General features: G+C 39.7%; 1 protein-coding gene across 1 annotated transcript in view; it reads right to left on the bottom strand.

Moving 5' to 3' along the window:
* The window catches only part of ntsr1 (neurotensin receptor 1 (high affinity)), a 61,646-nt gene extending 34,921 nt beyond the window's left edge, over positions 1–26,725 (bottom strand). The window contains exon 1 of the mRNA XM_057830523.1: positions 26,029–26,725. Coding sequence (XP_057686506.1) covers positions 26,029–26,688 — 660 coding nt within the window. The 5' untranslated portion in view covers positions 26,689–26,725. The remainder of the gene's footprint in view (positions 1–26,028) is intronic.
* Between the last annotated feature and the right edge of the window lie 201 nt (positions 26,726–26,926).

Below are 26,926 nucleotides of genomic sequence, written 5' to 3'. Positions count from 1 at the left end.
TCTCCACCTCTTCCTTCAACCCTTGATATTTCTTCAGCTTTTCATGTTCTTTCTTCCTGATGTTGCTATCGCTCGGGATTGCTACATCTATCACTACTGCTGTCTTCTGATGTTTATCCACCACCACTATGTCAGGCTGGTTGGCTATCACCAGTTTGTCTGTCTGGATCTGGAAGTCCCAAAGGATCTTGGCTCGGTTGTTCTCGACCACCTTCGGAGGTGTCGCCCACCTTGACTCTGGGGTCTCCAGTCCGTACTCGGCACAGATGTTCCTGTACACTATGCCTGCTACCTGGTTATGGCGTTCCATGTATGCCTTGCCTGCTAGCATCTTACACCCTGCTGTGATGTGCTGGACTGTCTCAGGGGCCTCTTTGCATAGCCTGCACCTGGGGTCCTGTCTGGTGTGATAGACCCCGGCCTCTATTGCTCTTGTGTTAAGGGCCTGTTCTTGTGCTACCATGATCAGTGCCTCCGTGTTGTCTTTAAGTCTAGCCTTTTCCAGCCACTGGTATGTTTTTCCCATGTCAGTTACCTCCTCAAGTTGTTGGTGGAACATACCATGCAGGGGCTTGTCCATCCATGATAGCTCCTCAGGGTCATCCTCCTTATTGGGCTTCTGTTGCCTGAGGCATTCACCGAGCAGGTCATCACTGGGGGCCATTTTCATGATGTACTCTTGAAGGGATGTAGTTTCCTCCTGGATCGTGGCTCTGATGCTCACTAGTCCTCGGCCTCCCTCTTTCCGCTTTGTGTAGAGCCTCAGGATGCTGGACTTAGGGTGAAACCCTCCGTGCATTGTAAGGAGCTTCCTTGTCTTGATGTCAGTAGCCTGCATCTCTTCCAGTGGCCAGGATACGATGCCAGCAGGGTATCTGATTACTGGTCGGGCATAGCTGTTAATGGCCTGGATCTTATTCTTGCCATTCAGCTGACTCTTGAGGACCTGCCTCACCCTCTGTAGGTATTTGACTGTGGCAGACCTTGTAGTCGCTTCCTCATGGTTTCCATTTGCCTGTGGGATCCCCAGGTACTTGTAGCTGTCCTGCACATCTGTTATGTTGCCTTAAGGTAGTTCAGCACCTTCAGTTGAGATCACCTTCTGTCTTCTGGATACCATTCGCCCACACTTACCTATTCCGAATGACATCCCGATGTCATTGCTGTATATTCTCGTGATGTGAATCAGGGAGTCGATGTTACGCTCGTTCTTGGCATACAGCTTGATGTCATCCATGTAGAGGAGGTGACTGGTGGTTGTTCCACTTCGGAACCGGTACCCGAAACCAATCTTGGTGATGATCTGGCTGAGGGGGTTTAGGCCTATGCAGAACAGCAGGGGTGACAGAGTATCTCCTTGGTAGATACCGCATTTGATTCTCACATGTGCAACTGGCTTCGTGTTGGCTTCTAGAGTTGTCTTCCACAGCCCCATCGAGTTCTGGAGGAAGGTCCTTATTGTCCTGTTGATGTTATACAGCTTCAAGCATTCCAGTATCCGTGTGTGGCATTGAGTCATAGGCTTTCTTGTAGTCAATCCAGGCAGTGCACAGGTTGGTGCTCCTAGCTTTGCAGTCCCTGGCGACTGCCCTGTACACCAGTAGTTGGTGCTTGGCTCCCCTGGTGTTATTGCCAATCCCTTTCTGTGCCGTGTGCATGTATTGCTCCATGTGCCTGCTCATTTTAGCCACTATGATGCCTGATAGGAGCTTCCATGTGGTGCTGAGGCAGGTGATAGGCCGGTAGTTGGATGGTACTGTCCCCATCTGGGGGTCCTTCATGATGAGGACTGTCCGACCTTGGGTTAGCCACTCTGGGTGGGTCCCCGACCTCAGCAGCTGGTTCATTTGTGCTGCTAGGCGTTCATGGAGTGCAGTTAGCTTCTTAAGCCAGTAGGCATGAATCTTGTCGGGCCCTGGAAATGTCCAGTTCTTCATCTTGGACAGTCTTGTCTGGATGTCTGCTGTTGTGATGAGTACTGGGTCTTGTTCTGGGATGTTGCGATGTTTTGACCGCAGGTCTGCCAACCATTGGCCGTTAGTGTTGTGAGACGCCTCTTTTTCCCAGATACTCTTCCAGTATTGTTCAGTCTCAGCCCTGGGTGGGTCTGCTGTGGTCTTGGTACCCTGCCACTAAGAGTAGACCTTAGCTGGATTATTTGAGAAAATAGTGTTTATTCTCCTGGCCTCTACTTCTCCTGTGTACCTCTTTAGGCGGCTAGCTAGGGCTGTGAGCCTTTGCTTAGCAGTCTCCAGTGCCTCAGCTGTGGATAGCTTGCTGTATTTCTTGGGCAGTTGTTCCTTAGGTTTTACGCCTTTGCTCAGCTCTGTTAGGAGGCTAACTTCTCTCCGTGTTGTTCCGATTTTTGCATCTAGCCTTCGTTTCCATGGAGGCTCCTTCTGGCTAGTGGCGCTGCTTATCTTGTAGCCAAGTGACTCTAGGACAGTGCTTCTCAATTATTTTCTGTTTCGCGCCCCCCAAACTCTCAGCCACCAAGAGTATCATTTGTCTATAATATTATTATAAGTACGCCTCTGCCAAACATTGTGTCCTTTTTTTCTATTAAAGAAAAAAAGTAACATAGATCCTTATAATAAGGTATAACTTTATTAACATTGTTTTGTTTGTAACAGAAGACTTAACACGCATCAATTTGCCTGAATTAAAAAAAAAAAAAAAACTCACATCCAAACTGTAAAAATACACACAAGGTACATTTTTGACCATTTGATACTGAAAGATAAAATGTAATAAAATCAGTAAATAATAACAAATTCACATTGATTAGAAACATTAACTCATGAGGACAATATGCCAAAATATTTGACTGAAAAAACAAAACTGAATAGAAGAAAAAAAAAGTGTCTTTGGACATAAGGACAGTTTTTATTTTCGCTGCTCACAGTTTCACTTCCTTTGCAATGGTGTGGGGTTATTTTCACCGAGCATGCTAACAGTGCTCACTGTTTTACTGATATAACACTGACAAAGCGGGACAATTGTTGGCAATATTCGGCACGTTTTCGCTGAAAAACAATCAAGCGGCTGATCAATGAGATTGAGGTCTAATGTCTTTAAGTGGTATCTTAATTGATTTGGCTTCCGGCTGTCCGCTATAATCATTTCTATAAATCATTTTCACAGTAAACAGTGGTCTTTCCTCATCTCCCACTGTATTAAAAGTCAAAACCAAAAGGCAAACGGCCCGAAAAAAAGCGCATTCTCGGCGGCCAAGGGAGAACCGTAGGTGAGGGCGGTCGTCTTGACGATCCCAAGCCGAAAATGGCACCTCTCGGGCGGACACGTAAGAACCTTAGAAAACAGTGGGTTGTTGCGTGAGTCCAGCTTTCACAAACGGCGCACAGCTCTTCCTATCTGTTTTCTGTGTGGTCTTGCTTGGGTAAAAAAATACTGCACGCACTCTGACAATGAGAGCGCCACTGCCACCCACTGAGTGGATGTGCAAGTACACTTTATTCTACAGTAATACGGCAACCCGAGGTCACCTCCGCCACCCCTGGCATCGCTCTGCGCCCCCCTGGGGGGGTGCGCCCCACTATTTGAGAAGTACTGCACTAGGATGACTGATGCTGCTGCATATATCAGCTGATTGGTCTCAGTGATGTTTACGGTAGGGATGTTCAGCAGTGCTGTCTTTACATCCTCCAGCAGAGATTCTGATGGTACTTTGTTTGTTAGCCTTGGCAGGTAGGAGGTAGTTGAGTTCCCCCAGGACTTCATGATCTTCTCTCTAAGGTCTGCTGCTCTCTCATTCCTTCCGCTGCTTTTGCTTGGTACCCAATCTGGATGTTGACCTGGCGTCCTGGCTCCCCCTTGCCTTAGCATATTTGTACCTTGGATGAGACACATTGTGCCTCATCAATCTCTAACTGTAATAACAAGTTATTCTTGCGGATATTAGAACAGTTGTTTCTTTGTCAGTGTGGATGTGGGATTTCGAAGTAACCATTCTTCCCACATTCTCTGCATGTACCCCTTTTCACAGTGCTCAGTGCTATAACCACTGAGCTATCCAGCTGCTCAGTGTATATATGTATATATATATATATATATATATATATATATATATATATATATATATATATATATATATATATATATATATATATATATATATATATATATATATACATACAGTATATACGTAGTATATATATATATATATATATATATATATATATATATATATATATACAGTATATACGTAGTATATATACAGTGGGGCAAATAAGTATTTAGTCAACCACCAATTGTGCAAGTTATCCTACTTGAAAAGAGTAGAGAGGCCTGTAATTGTCAACATGGGTAAACCTCAACCATGAGAGACAGAATGTGGAAAAAAAAAAAAAAAAAAATAACATTGTTTGATTTTTAAAGAATTTATTTCCAAATTATGGTGGAAAATAAATATTTGGTGAATACCAAAAATTCATCTCAATACTTTGTTACAGTGTATGAAAAGCTTGTGAAGACTAACAGAAAATGTTTGGCCTCTGTTTTATATATACATATATATATATATATATATATATATATATATATATATATATATATATATATATATATATATATATATATATATATATATATATATATATATATATATATATATATATATATATGTATACAGTGGAGAGAACAAGTATTTGATACACTGCCAATGGGTTTTCCCATTGTGAGTGTATCAAATACTTGTTCTCCCCACTGTATATGCATACATATATATCAAACGATTAAATTTTTTAATCGAGTTAGTTACAGCTTAAACATTAATTAGTCGTAATTAATCGTAATTAATCGCAATTCAAACCATCTATAAAATATGCCATATTTTTCTAAAAATGATTGTTGGAATGGAAAGATAAGACACAAGACGGATATATACATTGAAAATACGGTACATAAGTACTGTATTTGTTTATTATAGCAATAAATCAACAAGATGGCATTAACATTATTAACATTCTGTTAAAGCGATCCATGGATAGAAAGACTTGTAGTTCTTAAAAGATAAATGTTAGTACAAGTTATAGAAATTTTATATTAAAACCCCTCTTAATGTTTTCGTTTTAATAAAATTTCCAATTAAAAAATAAACTAGTAGCCTGCCATTGTTGATGTCAATAATTACACAATGCTCATGGGTGCTTAAGCCCATAAAATCAGTCGCATCCAAGCGCCAGCAGAGGGCGACAAAACTCCAAAAAACACAAGTAACAAGTTGGCATTGCACTGTGCTGTCATTTTAATCTGTTTGAGCAGGGCATGTGCGTTAATTGCGTCAAATATTTTAATATGATTAATTAAAAAAAAGAATTACCGCCCGTTAACGCGATAATTTTGACAGCTCTCTCTCTCTCTCTCTCTCTCTCTCTCTCTCTCTCTCTCTCTCTCTCTCTCTCTCTCTCTCTATATATATATATATATATATATATATATATATATATATATATATATTAGGGCTGTCAAACGATTAAAATTTTTTAATCAAGTTAATTACAGCTTAAAAATTAATTAATCGTAATTAATCGAAATTAATCGCAATTCAAACCATCTATAAAATATGCCATATTTTTCTGTAAATTATATATATATTCTGTAAAATAAATTGTTGGAATGGAAAGATAAGACACAAGATGGATATATACATTCAACATACGGTACATAAGGACTGTAGTGGGCATTTCACTCTACTGTCATTTAAATCTGTCTATGCTGTCCTCATTCCGAAGCGTCTACTTTTTCCAAAGCTAGACACCTAGTGAACGACGCCTTAATAATCAGACTTCTTCCTTTTTCATCTGATTTATTAATAAAATGGCCTCAAACCATTGTCCTCTTTCGACTGGAGTGAAACTACAAAAAAAAGTACACAAGCATTGCATTAGCAACAACGTTAGCTTAGCACGCTATACAGGTTCACTAAACATAAACAAAAAGCGTCTCATACAAAAAATATAACATTTCGCTTACTAACATAATATGTACATTCTTTACAACAACCATACTTACGGACAAATCTTTTCCAATGATCATATAAGCACAACATTAAAACATAGGCGTCAGCCCGAGACGTTGTGCAGCCATATTGAACTGGCAAGAAAGCAATAAACCATGTCGCAAAGCGACCACAAGAGTTCGCTGTTAGACAGCACAAAAAAACCTTGCTGTAGAACTTACCAAAAGGCAGAATACTGTCTGAGCGGGACATGTGCGTTAATTGCATCAAATATTTTAACGTGATTAATTAAAAAAAATTAATTACCGCGCGTTAACGCGATGATTTTGACAGCCCTAATATATATATACAGTTGTTGTCAAAAGTTTACATAAACTTGTGAAGAACATAATGTCATGGCTCTCTTGAGTTTCCAGTTATTTCTACAACTCTGATTTTTCTCTGATAGAGTGATTGGAACGGATACATCTTTGTCACAAAAAACATTCATGAAGTTTGGTTCTTTTATGACTTTATTATGGGCGAACAGAAAAAAAGTGATTAAATCTGCTGGATCAAAAATATACATACAGCAGCGCTAATATTTGGTAACATGTCCCTTGGCCATTTTCACTTCAATTAGGCGCTTTTGGTAGCCATCCACAAGCTTCTGGCAAGCTTCTGGTTGAATCTTTGACCAATCCTCTTGACAGAATTGGTCCAGTTCAGTTAAATTTGATGGCTTTCTGACATGGACTTGTTTCTTCAGCATTGTCCACAAGTTCTCAATGGGGTTGAAGTCAGGACTTTGGGAAGGCCATTCGAAAACCTTAATTCCAGCCTGATTTAGCCATTCCATTACCACTTTTGATGTGTGTTTGGGGTCATTGTCCTGTTGGAACACCCAACTGCGCCCAAGACCCAATCTTCGGGCTGATGACGTTAGGTTATCTTTAAGAATTTGAAGGTAATCCTCCTTCTTCATTATCCCATTTACTCTTTGTAAAGCACCAGTTCCATTGGCAGCAAACAGCCCCACAGCATAATACTACCACCACTGTGCTTGACCGTAGGCATGGTGTACTTGGGGTTAAAGGCCTCACCTTTTCTCCTCCAAACATATTGCTGGGCACTGTGGCCAAACAGCTCGATTTTTGTTTCGTCTGACCACAGAACTTTCCTCCAGAAGGTCTTATCTTTGTCCATGTGATCAAAAGCAAACTTCAGTCGAGCCTTAAGGTGCCGCTTTTGGAACAAGGGCTTCCTTCTTGCACGACAGCCTCTCAGTCCATGGAGATGCAAAACACGCTTGACTGTGGACACTGACATCTGTGTTCCAGGAGCTTCTAATTCTTGGCAGATCTGCTTTTTGGTGATTCCCGGTTGAATCTTCACCCTCCTGACCAATTTTCTCTCAGCAGCAAGTGATAGCTTGCGTTTTCTTCCTGATCGTGGCAGTGACAAAACAGTGCCATGCACTTTATACTTACAAACAATTGTTTGCACTGTTGCTCTTAGGACCTGCAGCTGCTTTGAAATAGCTCCAAGTGACTTTCCTGATTTGTTGAAGTCAATGATTCGCTTTTTCAGATCCATGTATTTATATTTTTGACCCAGCAGATTTGATCACTTTTTCTGTTAACCCATAATAAAGTCATAAAAGAACCAAACTTCATGAATGTTTTTTGTGACAAAGAAGTATCTGTTCCAATCACTCTATCAGAGAAAAATCAGAGTTGTAGAAATAACTGGAAACTCAAGAGAGCCATGACATTATGTTCTTCACAAGTGTATGTAAATATTTGACCACAACTGTATATATACATATATATATACATACTATCCTCAGTAAAATATGTAAACCTTAAATGTTTGGGTTAAGTCAGACAGTTTTTTCATCTGTGTGATTTTGACAAAGATTAGATCACATTTGATGGTGATTTTATGCAGAAATGTGAGAAATTCCAAAATGTTCAGAAACTTTTTCATACCACTGTATGTACATGTCTAGATCTGTGTGTCCGTTCCCTATGGAATCCGAAACGGCTCAACCAATTTTCTTGAATATTAACCCATTTGTACTATTAGCTTCTTTGTTTATCTAGGTTTTATATTAAAGTACACCAGATAAATATCAAAAATCGTTAATCGCAAAAATCGGGTTGGAGAAGAAATGGCCCATTTTAACTAATTTTGACACTTTCACAGAGAGTAACATCAATAGTGTTTCTCAGAAGTTCCAAGGCTGCGGAACTTTCAATAGTGCAGAAAATCAAGTAAATCCCAAAACCGATATATTCTGATTGCTCCCAAAACACATGTCAGATTTTAACGAAAATTTGTAGATTTGTTGTTGGGGTCACTGACCATCACCAAGGAAAGGATAGGCACCTTTAAAATGTTCATGACATGTTTGGATGTCCAGCATACTCATTTTTAATAACTTCAACCACTTTTCAGGGGAGCAAAATTAAACAAGTTGCAGCCAAAGGTAGGTAAGTGTGGAACCACTGAATTGACCAAAAATCAGTGGATGCCCTGATTTCGAGGTTTCTTACTTGTCCATTTTTACAAACCTTGCCCCCTACAACCCAGGATAAGTATATGTAATATGCGATTTTCAAGCAACAGAATAGTTTGGTGATATGTGCATTAATATTATAATTATAGCCAAGCCATTGGCCTAGTTTGGAGGGGCGGGATGAGGGCAGACTTATTTGCTTGAGCAAAATAGGCTCATTGCAGCAAAACGATAAATACGTTGAAAAATATTCTATAACACCTCGATGTTTAGAGTATATAGTCAAAAGTACTAAAAAATACACATTGTGTCCTTTAATTTGAGATCAAATAAGTGCAATTACCTACAATGTCACAGTAGTCACACAAATAGATGGAATTACCAGTCAATTTGGCAAAGACTAAAGACATAGTCAAAACAATATATTCACAACATCAAACATAAAGCGCGGCGTTCAGGCTCATCTGCTAAAATCATATAGATTATGAAAGTACTCCTAAGTTACCATGGCAACAAAATGAACATTATCTTATTACAAGCAAGTATAGGATCCACACGGTTATGAAACAGTGCCTTTAGGCTACAATTAAGTTAATTTGAGGGGATTTATCTATTTTGCCTGTGTTTCAACAAGGTCTAGTTGGGTTCCTGTTAAAGACAACCACACATGAAGAGACCGGACACCATGCAGTCAGGAATGACGTTGAACAATCACTTTCTAGACTTCTGAAAAAGAAAGAGATTAAGTTTTATCAGAAGCTATTAGTTTAGGTCATTGTTCTGTTTATAAACTCAACAAGCACAAATTGAATGTACAGTATCTGCGACTGGGTTGAGAAATCAATCCTGGCAATGTTCAGAGCTAGTGGAGGAAATTACTGAATTGAATTTTCGAACAAACAATTGTATGAAATGTCAACGTTTTGTTGAGGTAAACACTTTTAAATGTGCCTTCTGTTCGAATACCCACGAGTGGGAAAAATTATTTAATAGTAGAAACCTGCTGTGGCATGACTTCAAGAGCGCTACAAAGGACATAAAAGGAATCTTGCTGATGTGCAATAGTTCAAAATTCAACCTGATTGTGGTGCATGACCTGCAACTACAGGCAATGCTTGGTTAAGCTTTTTGCTGGGAAATGCGGGTTAAGCAAGTGATAAATTCAACGATTCGCTTATTTACTGCTTGTACTCATTGAAAATAGCACGTGAAAGTTTTGTGCTATCAGTTGAAGCAGAATGTTTGTTTATCCCTATGATTTTGATTAATGTCAGACTATGTTTTATGGTCAATTCACGCAAATATGCAGTATAAGAAATTTCAAAGGGTTCACAAACTGTAAGCCCAAACTGCATGCAGCAGGTAAAAGCAATGATTATATTTTATCATTCCTGTGAGCTTGCATGTGACACATTTGTCACCTCTTGCAGTGTTACCATGGGTCACCAACGTGAGTTGAGAGCAAACCATCACTGAGTGGAACTTGGCAAATAGGACAGTTGACCTGATTCTAAGAGGCTGCAACAAAGCAGAGGGTCGCTCAGATGCTTTCACGAGTCCTAAAGAGGGTACAGTCACTTAATGTCAGACATAGAACGCAAGTCATGGAAACTTTCCAAGAAAATGATACCTAAAACTGGGAACACAGTTAGGTATTTAACTCGCACTCTTATTTATTTTACTCCACTGCATGTTCCTGAAGTTCACATTTCATAGACCTTTCAGATGTACACCACTGCAAGATACAAGCAAAATAATAAACTTTAAAAAACAAATGCCCCCCCTTGTCAATTAAAACTGAACATGATTATCTTTCTGAGAGTAAAACTAATATGCCTCCTGTATCAATTTGATTAAATCACGCAAGTTTAGTTAGCGTTAACAACATAACACTGTACAACCAGTCACTGCAACATTAAAAAAAACCCTGCAAATAGGTTGATATTATATGTAACAAAGAAATGTCATCAACACTAATTTTAACCCTTTATGCATGAGTCTTTTTTTTTTTTTTTAACCCGAATGATTGGCATTGATGAATAAACATTCACAGCAAGCATGCAATTAGTTAAATATGATGGGAAAAAGACTACTTTAGAGTGTTGTTTGGGGCTGTAAACGGAGGGTGTTTCCGTTTAATTTTAACTTCATGAATTGAGCTTTGAATGAAGATTTATTTCAAGCATGCACAAGGAACAAAAATACAGTAAAACTCACAATAATTATTTGCGCTCGAAAGGAAGTGGGAAGAAGAAAAATTTATTTGATCCCACCCCTGATCTCATTGTCCAGCAGTCTTATTTCGTGGGATACTCCTCATTCGACTTTAAGTTCACACAATGACGAGAGAGAGAGAGAGAAAAGAACAACAAATAAACAACAACAACAACAACAAATAGACCGACAGAGTTGGCTAATTAGTAATAGTTGTGATGATATACACATCAATTCTAGTTTTTATTAACTTTGCATTTATATATTCATTTATTTGAAAAAAATCAACAATAATTAATACCGTATTGGCCCGAATATAAGACGACCCCGATTATAAGACGACCCCCTCTTTTTCAAGACTCAAGTTTGAAAAAAGACTTTTTGAACACCAAATTAATTTTTATACAGAAACGACCACGGAAAGCTTTTCTCTGACTGTGAGCATTTTTTAGGCGATCTTTTTGAGCTCTACATCTCCGTACATTACACTCTGTGACACCATATTTCACAGCCGCTTTGCAGTTGTTTGAAGACACCGCCTCATTTATCACCATCAACTTGAAGTTTGCGTCATAACTTCTCCTCAGCTGCCGGTGTTCTGCCAAAATGTCCTACATCGGCGAAACGTCCTACATTAGTCGAATTTGACACCTAAATTACTACCGTGTGCTCTAAACTTGTTTTGTTTAGATGCATACAGGAATAACGTACTAAAGAAATGCCTGCAGAAAATACTTAAATGTAGTTATGTCAAATAAGGACGGTTTAAATACGCTACGTGACTAATGTGGTCAACTGCTTCAAAGCTAACACAAAAAAACACAATGGTTAAAAGTATGAGAGGGTAATACATGCAAAAAGTATCTTTGAGGCTGTGAAAAGGTTCTAAATAACTAAATAAAAACAAAAATAGTGAGTACTCGCCGCTTCCAACCGATGTGCGCATGCGTGTGAATGCATATGCAAGCGCCCTGAGCATTGTGTAGGACGTTTCGCCGCGTAGTAAGGAATGGCCAAACACCGGTTAACCTGGCCAATCTTCGACCCACTTTTCTCCAAATTGTCGCGAAGTTTCTCCATTTTCGGTTATCTCTTCTATTACCGGTATTTTCTTCTCTTTTCCTTCTTACCACTTTCTTCTTCGTGTCAGGGGTTCGCTTTGGCCGCCCGAGTCGCGTTCAGCATTCGATTCATTGATGACTGGCGCCATCAAGCGTCGTGAATGGGTATATGTCTAGGCCGCAGTTTTTTTTTTTTTTTTTTTTTTTTAGGCCGCAGTTATAAGACGACCTCCTCTTTTTCAATCTTATTTCAGTGCAAAAAACATCGTCTTATATTCGGGCCAATACGGTAATTTAGAACATCACTATAATGAAAATTACATGTATATATTAATTTATTTTTGTAATAACTTTACCTATAAAGGGTCAAGGGTCTTAAGTGTCAAAGCAAAAAAAAAAAAAAAAAAAAATGTTTTGTTCTTTTAAAATATACATCACTTGTCCAACACTGTAATGAACACTATCCTTAAAAGGGTTAAAGGTTTCTACGTTTCAAGAGGTCATGGATTTGTTTTTGTTTTGTTCAACACGTGACTTCTACTTGTACAACCTTGAATAAAAACAAAACACGTTCTAGTGAGCAATACAAGCAAGCTTTTAAAACGGCTTTTGCGATTGATATTCATACTTTGTGAAGTGAAGTGTAGCCACAGCAGGGGTCCACTCTGTGCAATGACGACAAACCTGCATAAAGGTGGACAGGCCTGTACAGTATGGGCACAAAACAGCTTTTGCAACTTTGCATTCTATAAATGTAAAATTCCATCTTGCCATTTTCTATATTGCTTTTCCTATTCAGAGTCAGGATGAGCTGGCGCATATCCCAGCAAGCGTCAGATAAATGGTGGACTATGCTCTCGACTGTTCACCAGTCAATCACAGATCTAATACGTAACAGAGAAAGACAACCAATCACACAAATAGTCACGCCGTCCTTGAGTGGGAACTGAACGCACGCAACCAACGCTGAAGTCAGGCAAGTAAACCACCTCATCATTAGCGACAAAAAGTGTTTATACTAGGCAATGGAAATAACCTTGCCGAGTCAACAACAGTGAGTTCAATTCCATTTCAGTTTCTCCACATCTCGCAGCGATTAAAAAAGGAAAAACAACAAGAAAAAAGATTCCCTTTCAAGTAGTAAGTCAATTTGCCCTGTTGCACTCGATCTCCTGTAGTTTAGTTTCACTTCCACTGGAAAATCGTTTTCCCAAGTGGCATTAAATAGTTTTTTTACTCAATATTGAAAGAGGAAATATTTCTTAAACGTGCTCAGTCAGGAAAGCATTTGGTTAACTTGACACATTACTATTTATGTAATCTAACACTGTTATTCCCATCAACTCGAAATTTCACAAAGAAAAGACCAAAAATACGCACAGTTTTAAAAGGCCAAAGGGCCAATTTTGTGTTAACTTGCCTCACCGGGCACTTATTTTTCACACACATTACACAGTGGAAAATTTTTTATTTTTTTTAGTTAGTTCTGACAGGTGGCTGACAGTGTGGTGGTACATTTGCCTGACTTCGGCATGGGCAGCGTGAGACTGAGTCCCACTCAGTGGGTGTGTGATTGTGAGCGCAAATAATTGTCTGTCTTTGTGCGTGCCCTACGACTGACAGTTAACCAGTTGAGGGTGTAGTCCGCCTTGGGGCAGGGATAGGTTCCAGCACCATGTGACCCTAGAAAGGAACAAAAATGGATGGATAGTTCTGGCAGCCGTTTGTAATATATATATATATATACACACACACACACACACACACACACACACACGCACACACACACACATATATATACATATATATATATATATATATATATACACATCAGAGGTTGCGCTAGACTTTTTCGCTGTCTGTCATTTTGACTGGCAGTGTCATAAAAATCCGGTCATAATCTATTTTTACCCGTCACTAACATTTTTTAAATGATAATAATGGCATATTCAATAGTATTTAGTTTTCATTCATTTTTAATTAATATTCTGTCCGAACAAGCTTAACAAGAGGCAAACAGACAGCGGAGTGCATCAATCAGCGATGGGCAGACGTGCCGTGAAGGCTCAAACAGGGAATGGGACGTACTACGTCATTGTTTGGACACGCCTCCATGCTGGTAATATGATTCACTTCCGGTCCGTCAGACTCAATGCGGATTGTAACGTGTGGTAGTGCTAAGCTAATTCCTTCGGTGTATTAGAAAGAAATTATGAGTGTGTATTGTTGTGTTACCGGGTGCAACAGCTTCTCCTACGACAAAAAAAAAAAGGGCGAGGAAAACTGGACTCACTTTTAACCGTTTTCCTGCATGGAGGACCAAATATCAGATCACGAAGGCACGACGGATGGCTGGGGCGCAGCGGTTCGTCAGAAAAGCATTTCTCTTGATCATATTTCTGCTGGAATGAGAGTGTGTTCCCGTCATCTCTACTCTTGTAAGTTGAACGATTTATCCGTTTTGGTTTCAATACGTTTTTTTTTGTTGTTTTTTTGTTTTTACCATTGTGTAAATCTGCCTCGGTAGCAATGTTAACCTACTCCTCCTCCTCACCTACCTGTTGTGTTCCTAGGAAAAGGCAGCAAATATTATATAATAAATTATAAGTAATACACAAATACAAGATTACAATAAACGTGTCTTTGTCAAAGCAGTTTAAAACACTATTTACTGGCCTTGGGTAAATTGCCAGACAGAATAAATATGTGCTTTAAAGTTCTTGCATTTCCATTTTAAGTATTGCAAGTACTAGTCTCCAACACAGTATTTGAACTGACAATTTAAAATCCTTTGAGTACAAAATGGCCCACACTCTGGCAGGGGGCAGCAAATATTATAATACATAATATAATACATTATAAAAAGCTGTATACTATATAAATACAAGATCACAACAAAACCTGTATTTTTCAAAGCAGTTAAAAAACATCCAGTGGCCTTAGGTAAATAATGGTGTATAAATATGTGCTTTACAGTTCTTGCATTTCTATTTTAGATATTGCAACTTTTCCAACACTATTTGAATTAATAATAATAATAATAATAATACATTTTATTTGTAGAGCGCTTTTACAGTAGGAACAGAAACAGCAAACAACGTGGACAGAACAAAACAAGAAAATAATTATAAGTTAAAAGCTAGTTTAAAAAGGTGAGTTTTTAACAGTTTTTTGAATGTGGGAAGGTCTGAACATGAACGAATGGGTTTTGGGAGTGAGTTCCAAAGGGAGGGGGCGGCAGCGGAGAAGGCTCTGTCCCCCCTAGTTCACCCAATTGACAGTCTAAAGTCTACATTAGTGCAAATAAGAATATTATAAATTAAAAATAATAATAGAATATATAAATTCAACATTACAATGAAACGTGTCTTTGTCAAAAAAAAAAAAAACACTTCACTGGCCTTAGTTAAATAGCCAGGCAGAATAAATATGTGCATTAAAGTTCTTGCATTTTCACAAGTTAAAAGCCCGCAGATTTTCGACAAGAAGGGCAGACCCAGATGGTGTCTGCTGCAGGGGCTTGTTTGAGTCCGACACAGGACAAATGGAACCACTCCATTGAACAAATTTTCTTTGTCAAATGATCCAAGAAGAGAGATGGTGACCAATAGGGATGTGTTGTCAGCAGGTTTACCTGGGAACACAACAGGTAGTCGTGAGTCGTAGTAGGCGAGCATTGCTATCGAGGCAGGTTTACACAACGGTGTAAAAAAACAAAAACGTATTGAAACCAAAAGTGGATAAATCGTTCAACTTACAAGAGTAGAGATGACAGGAACACACTCTCATTCCAGCAGAAATATGATCATAAGAAATGCTTTTCCGACGAACCGCTGCAATCCAGCCATCCGTCGTACCTTCGTGATCTGATATTTGGTCTTCCATGCAGGAAAACGGTGAAAAGTGAGTCCATTTTTCCTAACCCCTTTTTTTTGTCGTAGGAGACGCTGTTGCACCCGGTAACGCAACAATAAGCACCCATATTTTCTTTCTAAAACACCGAAGGTGTTAGCTTAGCACTACCACACGTTACAATCTGCATTGAGTCTGCCGGACCGGAAGTGAATCATATTACCAGCATGGAGGCGCGTCCAAACAATGACGTAGTACGTCCCATTCCCTACACACCAGCAACGTGAACGTCGCGTCAACGATCTTGCCGCGATTACGCTTCGAAACGCGGCCGTTAAAGTCAATCAGCCAATGCACATCAGTCGCAGTGTGTCCGCGTGTTAGAGGCGTCCCAGAAGCGCTAAACGCGACGCACGCGAAAAGAACAGCAGAGTTTGTTTTTTGACGCGAGACGTGGCCCCCCTGCGTCAATACTACTAGGTAGGATCGGGCAGGCCGGAAGTCACTCGTGTAAAAATACGGTGGATCCGGTCGATTTTCAAAATAATATGCAATCGTAACTTACTATATAAATAAAATAAATTGAAATGAGCTAAAACACCTGCAATTAATACGAATAATACACAAATCCTGCTACACAATTAAATTAATTCCTGCATGGTGCTTTAACTTGAGAAAAAACATCAATAAAGCTTAGAAAAATGTTCATAAGAAAAAAAATGTTAAAATCTTTGTCATTGGGATTGCTTATTGCTTTAGCACATGGCTTCTTTTTTCTTCTTTCTTTCAAAAAGAAAGCTGGCCAATACGCGGGGTCTGAAAGGCAAAGTGTTGTTGTTTTATTACCTTTTAATACCCGCTATTCTCGCGCGATCTTGCAATCCTCGCGTGAACCGATCGAGCCGCTCCACAGACGCGCTGCTCGTGAAACGCGTCCTATGGAAATTGACGCCGAGCGTCACTGATGCGTTATCGCGGCGGGATCGTTGACGCGACGTTCACGTTGCTGGTGTGTTTGAGCCTTTAGCAAAGCGACGAGGACAGGACGAGGGACTTGCGCGCGGAAGTAAACATACGAGGAGAACTGAGTTTATTCAACATGGCTAGCACGAGACAGACTGTTGTCAATGACTCGTGTCGATGTTTTTTAGCTCATTTAAAACTGAATTTACCGCGGATTGGAACATATTCTCGGCTCTCCCGTTCGCCATCCGTGTTGTTGTAGAGACGACTTTCGGCGCGCAAGAGTGACGTTGCTCGTGAAGAACACGTCACGTAAATAAACAAATTTGATTTGTCGATTGATTTTGTACCTACGATAGAGGCTGTTTCCCAGACTTTTCTCTCAGTGTTTGAAAAATAAAGGGAGAACAGTCTGGCCGTGCCAGGCAAACACTCAGTTGCCTTGACATTTTTCCGAGTAAGGCCAATGATGTCATGCATCAAGAGAGACAATAGCTAATTAATATGCTCACTCACCACCCCGTGGTCTGGGGTGTGAATTGCAACCTGTCAAAATGACAGATGGACTTCAGTTTTTTCCGTCACCGTTTTAAAAAAACGGTCAGCGACGGAAAATATTCGGTTAACGCGACCCCTGATACACACACACACACACACACACACACATATATATATATATATATATATATATATATATATATATTTTTTTTTTAAGTTAATTAATTGACACGAAATATGAAAAAAACATTCATGACTGCAAATTATATTTAACATTATAGTCATATAGTATAAGGGATAGTGCGACAGCAGTTACGGTTGTGTACTACTGTAGTAATAAGAACATATTAATTAGGTGAACTGTGAGAAAAAAAGTGCTAAAAATGAATAAATAAATAAACTGACCTCAAGTTTGGAATCAGCATGCCAATAATAATTTCAATTTTAATCAGTATCAAACGCTAACTCAACAGATTTTTTCCCCAAAGATTATTCTCCAGTGTAATCCATGACATCAAGCATCAAAATCATGCATTCTAATGAGACTGTGCTTGTGCATGTGTGGAGTGGGTGTGCACGCGTGTGTGTGTGTGTGTGTGTGTGTGTGTGTGTGTGTGTGTGTGTGTGTGTGTGCGTGTAGGTGTGCATGTGCGTGTGGTGTGGGGGGTGTCAGTCTTGCTACGGAACCTACAAAGCGTCAAACTCGTGACATTTTAGAATGTGGGATTAAACTGTTTTAGAGAAGAAGACCTCTAAAGACTTTACACCATGCTTCTTGAGACTACAGGTTAATCGAGCAGAAAAGAGTAAAAATAAATGATTTGCTTTGATTTGTATATTTTAAAATAACCTTTAACTGGGAGAAGTTGCAGTAAAGAAAAGAAAATACACCAGAAGTTAGAGGATGCAAAATAGGTTTTGTACAAAGACTCTCCTGTTGAGCTGGTTTTTACAACTTGCATTTGTTCACAATGCACTGAGCATCCGGCAGTTCCTGGCTGAGAAGCGACAACGTATGTGTATGCGAAAGTGTAGTATATTCCAGGGGAATTATTTTGAAGGAGAAAACTTGTATTTTGCCTGTATTTGAGATAACTTTTTCACCAAATAAGTCCTGGACCTTTCCTCTTCACCTTTTACTTTACAGAATGCATCCCACATGGAAAATAAGCTATACATCTATTGTGTAAAACAAACAAATGTTAATGGTCTGTTGAAGAGGTTTTCCAATTATTTATGTTGTCCACTGCCATTTCACCACTCAATAGTTCATTCTTCCCCTCAGACAAGACCCCTCTGACCCAGTGCTCCTCTGGGTTGACAAAACACGGTTGAAGTATTTTTGCAACTTACACAGAATCCTTTCTCACTCGCTTAGAAAATTGTTATTGCAGCAATTTGATCATTTCCTTGCTTGCCACCATGGTTCAATGCCCAACTACAGTATTCCCAGACTGGAATGAAGCCCAAGAGATTTTACACTATATAGAGTGGTGGACATAACATCTATAATCATTCCAATTGTATGAAACAGTCTTGCGTGGTCTAAAATGCCTCCCTTCGGAAACTGGTTATTTTCTGAAGCAATTTGCCGACATAAAACGCATCGGAGGATAAAAATGGTTAGTCGGTACATTGCATCAGTGGAGTGATGGGCAGGAGTGACTTGACACAAGTAAGGATTTAATTGAGAAAGTAATAGGTCATCACCCATAAGGGGGTGAAGCAAACATTAATTGTGCTTAGTATGAATCTGTCTGTCTCTTATTCAAACAGTGTAACAACTAACATCTGCAAATTGATTTATTGAAGCTTACGAAATGCAACCAGCCACAAGTGGCCACCAAAGCAAAAAGTTACCCAGATTTCGTAAGTTGTGGCACAAACCTGCACCATCACAAACCAATGTTAAGCATATAGCCATTTTATAGGTTCCACTACACTTTTCAGCATAATCAAGTCAATATAAAACTTTTCCATGTTGGCGATCAGTGTGATGGCTACCAGGGGTAATGAGACAAAAACAACAGTTCAAGCAGATTAGCATGAAAAACAAAACAAAAAATACTGGAGGAGACAACCCACAGCAGACTGTAGTGCGGAAGATCACCCGAAAAACCATTTGGCAGCAATCCAGCAAGTTAATGTCCCCTCTCCGGCTCTCTCGCCTCATTCCAAGGCTCCAGCTGGGTGACAAAGCATCCACAGAATAAGTCACCTCATCATTACTTCCTCAATCTCGTAGGGCAACAGAGTCAATCTGAAGTGTGGGCATTGGAAAAAATATCACGGTAATTGGAGCCATACAACTTCAACATGCATTGAGAACACAGAAGGGCCTTGAGTTTTTTTTGTTTTTTTTTTGTTCCTTTGTTTTTTTTTATAAAGTTATTTCTCTGCGGTATGTGAGCCAGGAAGGGGTAAATACTTTTCACACAATGCATTCACACTGGTTTCTTGTAGACATAGTTTATATACAGGGCCGGCCCAGCCTATATGCAGACTATGCAGCCGCTTAGGGCCCCTGACCACTAGGGGGCCCCCAATCTGGCAATTGTTTAATTTATATTCTATTTTGTTTACTACAGTTTGCTTTGACTTTTGTGAGGTTTGATACTTGATTATAAGCTTAAAAAAATAAAAGTTCTTCCTTAACTTCTTTCTTTCCTCTTTTAGAAAAAGGCTTGGCGTTATCTACTGTAAGTACTGACAATCATTTGGGGTGAGAATTTTGAAGTATGCAGTGCAAGAAAATCTGGTTAATAAACAAAATATGGACGTATGGGTTGGATTGGATGTATGGGTTTCACAGTAAACAGTGACGAAATGGTGGGCCAAAAATATGTGCCCCTTTGCATTATTTTGCTTAGGGCCCCCAAATGGCCTGGGCCGGCCCTGTTTATATAGCATGTAAAATATGTATACAATTTGGCGTTGGTAAGGGACATCATTTAGGCTTTAACCAAATAATGTTATGTTAGATGACATGAGCTCATACGTGACAGGGAGCGGAGGTAAGGTGGACCCAAGCGCAGGGAAACAAAGGTGAGGCAGCGTGTTGGTGAACTCAAAATTGTTTTAATAAGCGTGACAAAAATCAAAGTTCAAACAAAAGTCTGGAAAACAAAGTACAAATATAAAGTAAAAATAAGAACGTGGGAGCTCGACCAAAAAACAGGGAAGCAAAACAATTTATTACACAAAACGAGGTCAGGAGCACAGGTAGCACGTGGGCACTGACAAGATATAGACATAGATGCTGGCATAGACAATGATTCAACAAGAGCAGACAGCATATGGAGGTCTTATGTACAGACATGGGGTAATGAGACGATGAGGTGCAGGTGAGTGACACAAGAGCCAGCAGATTGTTCAACACACAAGGAGCAGACACAACAGGTGAAATCAATGGGTAATCACATGGACAAGACACACTAGTACAGTGATCCCCAACCACCAGGCCGGTGACCGGCAGTGGTCTGTGGCGCATTTGCTAATAAATCATTTGTAGAGATGTCACTGAATATTCAGCGCCGAAAATAGCAAAACTTACTGTGCATCTTGACACATCAGTATGCCTGTCTACTCTTGACTAATCCAAGTAGAAAGTTGAGTACGTCGCCATCTAGTGGTTGGCCGCCATTACTGGGGTGTGTACAGACCTACAGCAGCCCAGCGTCAGTCAATGTAAATGGTAACGTTAGCTGCAGTTGGCCGTTTGCTGCGGGCAGCAACGTCTTTAGACAGCTTTCCTTTTCCCCGAGCCAGAAGAGGAGCCTACAGTCAAGTTCATTCTGATTAATATGTAGCTAAAAGGTAGCAAACGAGGCAACAAAAGCGAATGTACTGAGAGCATCATACTGCGTGGTGCCTTGCTAAAGCCAAGAAACCTCTGACAATTGAAGAAGAACTCTTTATGCCTGCGGCCAAACATATTTGCCGTCAAGTTGATTCAGCGTAAGGTGACATTTTCCCTGCACTTAATGTTCATTTTTAGCCCCGTCATTTTATTTTACATTTGCTGTAATTTTCTGCCGCACATTGCTGGTCCATGAAAAAAAGGCCGACATTACACAGGTCCATGGTACAAAAAAGGTTGGGGATCGATGTACTAGGGCACAGAATAAAACTCAAACCATGACAATTTTTTTCAAAATGCAACTTTAGTTTCTCAATGTTTTTTGTCATAAATATTGATGGCCAAATTGACAAAATTCTCATTGATTATCTAAATTAGGGCAAATTTGGCTAGAGCAAAATAATGTGATCAACTGAGTATTGTTCTAATTAACTTGTTAGCCACGCAGTTAATTTCAACAAAACATTAAGGAGAAATTGTGAAGAAACAAAGAAAGGCAAAGATTAAAAAAAAAAAAAATTCCCGGGTCCGTGATGCTGTAATCCTTAAAGAGCATATGACACGAGAAAAAAAGTCTTAAATGACATTATTATGTGAATTAGAATCATATTTTGAGACGATTCGACTATATACAACAATTTAGCAAAGCATAGATGACGAGAAATTAGTCTTTTAATCTGCCGGTTAGCCACGCCTACCATTATAGGGCTTTAGCGTCCCCAACAGGTGGATGACGTCAGCGGTAGACTGGGCTCATCGGTTTTACTATTCAGCCCATTGAGGGGGAATTATTCAGAACGAGGAAAACGCGACGAAGAGAGCGGCAAAATGTCATTGTTTCTGTCTCTTTACTTCAATATTTTTACAGGATATTCTTTTATCCAAGTATTTTCCCCAATAGCTATATAAATGGCTTGAGAAGGACCAGTCAGCCCGTTGAGGGGGAACTATTCACAACGAGGAAAACGCGACGAAGAGAGCGGCAAAATGTCATTGTTTCTGTCTCTTTACTTCAATATTTTTACGGGATATTCTTTTTATCCAGTACTTTCCCCAATTGCTAAATAAATGGCATGGTCATGACAAATAACAGTCTTGTGCTGAATGGAATATGAAATAATAAAAATGCATTTATTCAGGACGACATGGCAAAATTACTCCATAATGGTCAAAACTGTCGACTTCACCTTTACTGTCGCACCTCCCGAACGATATTTTATGACACCTAAATCGCACATATGTCATTTCCCTTCCCCGGCTTCGGAGAATGGAAACAAACCAGAAGGCGTGACAGCTAGCCGACATGCTAACCCGAACCGAGTGATGTTTCAAAGTCTTCGAAGCGGAAAATCACACATAACTATCCTGGATTATTTGACATGACGACCCGGTTGTCGATTGTCTTAGCAGATCGGCAAACCGCCCGGCGGAGAGCAATTTACAGTTCGTTCCCCGGAGGAGGGTGGCTGGAGTTGTTGTGCAGCTAACGTGCTGCTGCTAAGGAGCATTAGGAGAGCTTTTTACATGCCTATCAATGATCAAACGTAAGTAGTCCTTCATTTAAAGGAAGTTTGTAGTGTTTACTTTGTAATCGCTGTATTCGTATTTGACATAATACAAAACAAGATGTTTACTCACTTCCTCCTAAGTCCAATGGTCCCACAGTAAATATCCACGGTGAATGGGAACCTTTTGAAACTCCAAAAAGGCGCATACGCCTCTCCCTCATACAGAATGATTTTTCTGCAGCCGTTTGGCTGGCGTGATCCGATAAATAAACGTATTAATCCGCAAAATCAGCTGAATCCTTCGTCCTCATACACAGCAGTACACTGTAGCGTGAAGAGGACGTCTTCTACCGTACACGTCACAGCGCCCTCCTCCTCAATGCAAGACCGAAGCCGGAAGTCGCTCATTTTCATGGCGCGGGATTAAAAAAACTAAATAAAAATAGCGATCGCTTCCACACACATCCAAGCGGAACCATATCATTCAGGGGCATAAAATACCGCGTGTATTATGAAATAAACATGCTTTTTCGTGTCACAGGCACTTTAAGCAAAGCCTTCCAGATACGGAACAGACACTGATCCAAATTAGACTTATTTAGCCAAATTAGACTTATTTAGCCAAGTCCTGTCAAGTTTGTGCCCTAGTGTGTCTTGTTCTCGTGATTACCCATTCATTTCACCTGTTTTGCCTGCTCCTTGTGTGTTGACCAATCCGCTGCCTCTTGTGCCAGTGTCACCCACCTGTTGCTCATCGTCTCGTCATGTCTGTATTTAAGTTCCCCATGTGCATGCTTGTTGTCGATTTCTCGCCTAGCTCAGCGTCTTGTCAATGTCTGCGTGTTACCAGTGTCTCTGACCCTGTTTTACATACTAAGTTGGTTTGTTTCCCAGTCTTTGTTGGTACTCTGAGTTTTGTTTGGACTTTGCCTTTTGATCCCCAGTCTTTTCGTTTGCCATTTGGGTTTTTGTTTGCTTCAATTAAAACGTTTTCGCAACTGCAACCTGTCTGCCTCCCCGTTTTTCCCTGCATTTGGGTCTGCCCGCTTCCAAAACTTGACAGTATCCCCTCTAATAAGAAATGGTGTCATCATCATTATTATGAATAAGTTTAAGAGGTTTCCTTTACAAAATGAGTAATAGGGCAACAAACCAACATTGGAAGTATAGACTTTGATCAAGCAGTGCAGGACACTGACAACTATCAAACTTTTCATGTCTTTTGTGCCTCCAAGGGTGCACAAAAGAAATGCATGAATCTAAGTTAAATCAAGGTTAAAGCATCAATAAAATAAAGAGATGGGACTGTGCTCCGATATCAGCAGTGCTTTGTCCTTGTGTACGAAAGCTCACCTCCCTGTCAAGCATCGTAAACTCCCTCTGAACATTTGTCATCAGTTACTGGTGAGTACATCATTTAGATGTCGCCTTAAGCACGCTGACCTGCAGTGTGTTCAACTTTACTTTTCATAGTACAGGAATTGTTTTAATATAGTGCAGAGATCAAACTCAAGGCCTGGGGACCAGATTGGTGCTGCCAGACATCACATCAACTTCAGGTTAATTTATTTTTTTTTCCGAACATAATTTTTCTGAAACCTTTTTTTTGTTGCTGTTGAAAAATCCCAGTTGTTGACGTTAATGCATGAATGAGCTGCTAAAGTTCTTAATGAGTAACATAGTAAAAATGTAATATTTAGTAATTTAGTAATTAGTAATAATAATTAGTTCGAAAAATCGATTTACATTGTGCGCACCCAAATTTTCGACAGCGCTTGCAACCATACTTACCTTTTCAGGTTAGGGACTACAGTGCCCTCAGTTAAAAAAAAAAAAAAAAGTCAGAGTCTCTGGGTGTCATGTAATTTGTTTATCAGTTATAATACAAAGCTGTCATGCATTTATATGGGTTGGTTCAACTTGATTGACAAACGATAAGAATTTTGAAATGTTTCTTTGCATTTGCTTGAGTTCTTGGAGTCAAATGTAGTGAAAATCACAACAGCAGAAGTACAGATACTCTGATAAAAGTACTGTAAGCTGTTTACATGTTTATTAATGAAATCCACCACACATGTCCATGCAGAGCGCTCGCCTATCTGTCTGATTTCACTTAGACTCCAGACTCACCACAATTATGTTAGACTGGCAATCTCCCTTGCACTGGAACTTAGACGAGGTCTGAAGAGATGTAAATAAAATAGTGTCTTTCCACCAAAATGTCACATGTGCCGTGTGTTTCTTCAAGAACACATCTGTTACACCGGTCACCTCTTTTTGTGCAGAGCTGACTGACAAATTCCAAAACACATGCATTGGGGTTGCCCATATGAAAATCCAGTCAAGGAATTTCTTCTCAACATATGCTTCTCAGATGTTGATGTATAGTTTAAGCTTTATTGTGTTATCTAAAATTCCTAAATTAAAACAGCTGTGAACATCCTGAAGCGAGGGATGGCAGACAAGCGCTCTCAAGAGTAAAGCAGTTCTTCAAAAGGTACAATCTAACATTTAATTGGTAAAGCTTTGCCTGGCCGCCCCCCTAAGCTTTATGATTTGACATGTTTTTCTTATAATCATATGACCGTTGTTTTACCAGTTAACCCCGTCTTTCAGTATGATAGCAGTCTCCTAAGCTCTGAGCAACATTGTGTTATTGATGTTTTCCTTGTGATCATAAGTAAACTCTTAAAAGACTTCCGAGGAGCCTTTTTCTTCTTAAAAAAAAAAAAAAAAAAAAAAAAAAAGGGAGAGTGCATTCTCGCCCCTCACTTCCACATATGTGGCGTTTTATGCCTGAGCACACTCATGAAAATTGAACTGCGCCGTTTTTTTTTTTTTTTTGATTAGACAGAGAATTTTTGATGAGCAGACACTGGTGTTTTGTAGCTTGACACGAGACACAACCCATTCAGAAATAATGGAATTTCATTATTTATTAATTTATCCATCCATTCATTCATTCATTCAATATCTTAATTTCAACTGTCTGCCTGCAACGCCCTTTGGGATCTTGCAGTGATTAGGGTTTTATATATATGTATGTGTATATATATATATGTATGTGTGTATATATATATATATATATATATATATATATATATATATATATATATATATATATATATATATATATATATATATATATATATATATATATATATATATATATATATATATATATATATAATGGGACACTACAATTCTCACAAGGGCGATATTTTAAAAAGGGCTATGGAATGAGTATTATTTTGTTTCTCTAAATCAGTGAAAGGTTTGTGCTACTGGTTTTGCCAGTTAAAAAAAAAACAGAATATGCTGGATTTCTCAGACATATCATTTTTCAAACATATAGGCAAAAGTGGTCATCATCATGAAAATTATCCAGTTAAGTACAAATACTGGAAACATTTCTAGCTATTAAAACAAATTGCAAAAGGGCAAATCATGCTTTTTGAATGCAAGGGATTCATAGTTTAGCAGCAAAAAAACAAACAAACAAAAAAAGCTTGAAGTGGCTGCTTCGCTCACAAATAGCTAAAGCGCTTCTTAAAGAAAGTGTCAAACTTTGAACGTGACGCCGTATGACCCACCTGTAGAACAGTCTTCATGGTGACAGGGGCCACGGTGGCGGTGCAGATGTTCTCTCCCTGGCGCATCTCTTGGCCCATGATGAAAAGCATCGGCGTGGCCAGCGCGAATGAGGCGAGCCACATACCGCTGATCAGCTTCTTGGTGCGGCTCCGTGACATGATGCTCTTGGCTTTAAACGGGTGGCAGATAGCCATGTAGCGCTCCACGCTCAGCGAAGCTATGTTGAAGGCGGTGGCGTACGAGCAGCTGTCCCGTAAGAAGTAGTAGCCGCGGCAAACTGCGTCACCGAAAACCCAGGGGTGATGGAACCAAATGAAGTTGTATAGCTCGATGGGCATGGATAGGACCAAGATGAGCAGATCGGACACTGCCAGGCTGGCTAGGTGGTAGTGGACGGTGCTCTGCAGGTTCTGCAGACTATTTTTGCTCAGGAGGGTGCACAGGGTGATGGAGTTGCCCAGTGAACCCACGGCGAACAGAAGCAAGTAGATGATGGTGACGATCACTTTGGAATATACGTCCGTATTCACTTCCAAGTCCTCCCCTGTATCAAGATCGTCGGTGTTATTATAGAAGAATGAGTGATTGCCGAAAAGTATGTGCGCCAGTACGCCGTGGCTGTGCGCATCGCGCCCGGCGTGCGTCAAGTTGAATTCCATGCCAGTCGTACAGTCGCCTGAGAAGGTTTAACTCGCTCGTCAGAGGAACACGAGCTGGTGTGAGGAAGGAAGAGGGGAGCAGATTTTATATTTTGCGATCAGGAGGCGTGCACCTTATTGCTTCTGCGATGACGCAAAAGTCAAGTCTCCTTCTTTGTCCTTTACGTCAATTCAATACAAATGCATGCACTTCAATGCAAAACAAAATTTCATCGTTTTTTCCATGTAAATAAATTTA

This window comes from Corythoichthys intestinalis, chromosome 2 (genome assembly GCF_030265065.1).
Source record: "Corythoichthys intestinalis isolate RoL2023-P3 chromosome 2, ASM3026506v1, whole genome shotgun sequence".
Lineage (NCBI taxonomy): Eukaryota > Metazoa > Chordata > Actinopteri > Syngnathiformes > Syngnathidae > Corythoichthys > Corythoichthys intestinalis.
The sequence above is the reverse complement of the archived record's forward strand: the minus strand, read 5'-3'. Positions and strand labels throughout refer to the sequence as shown.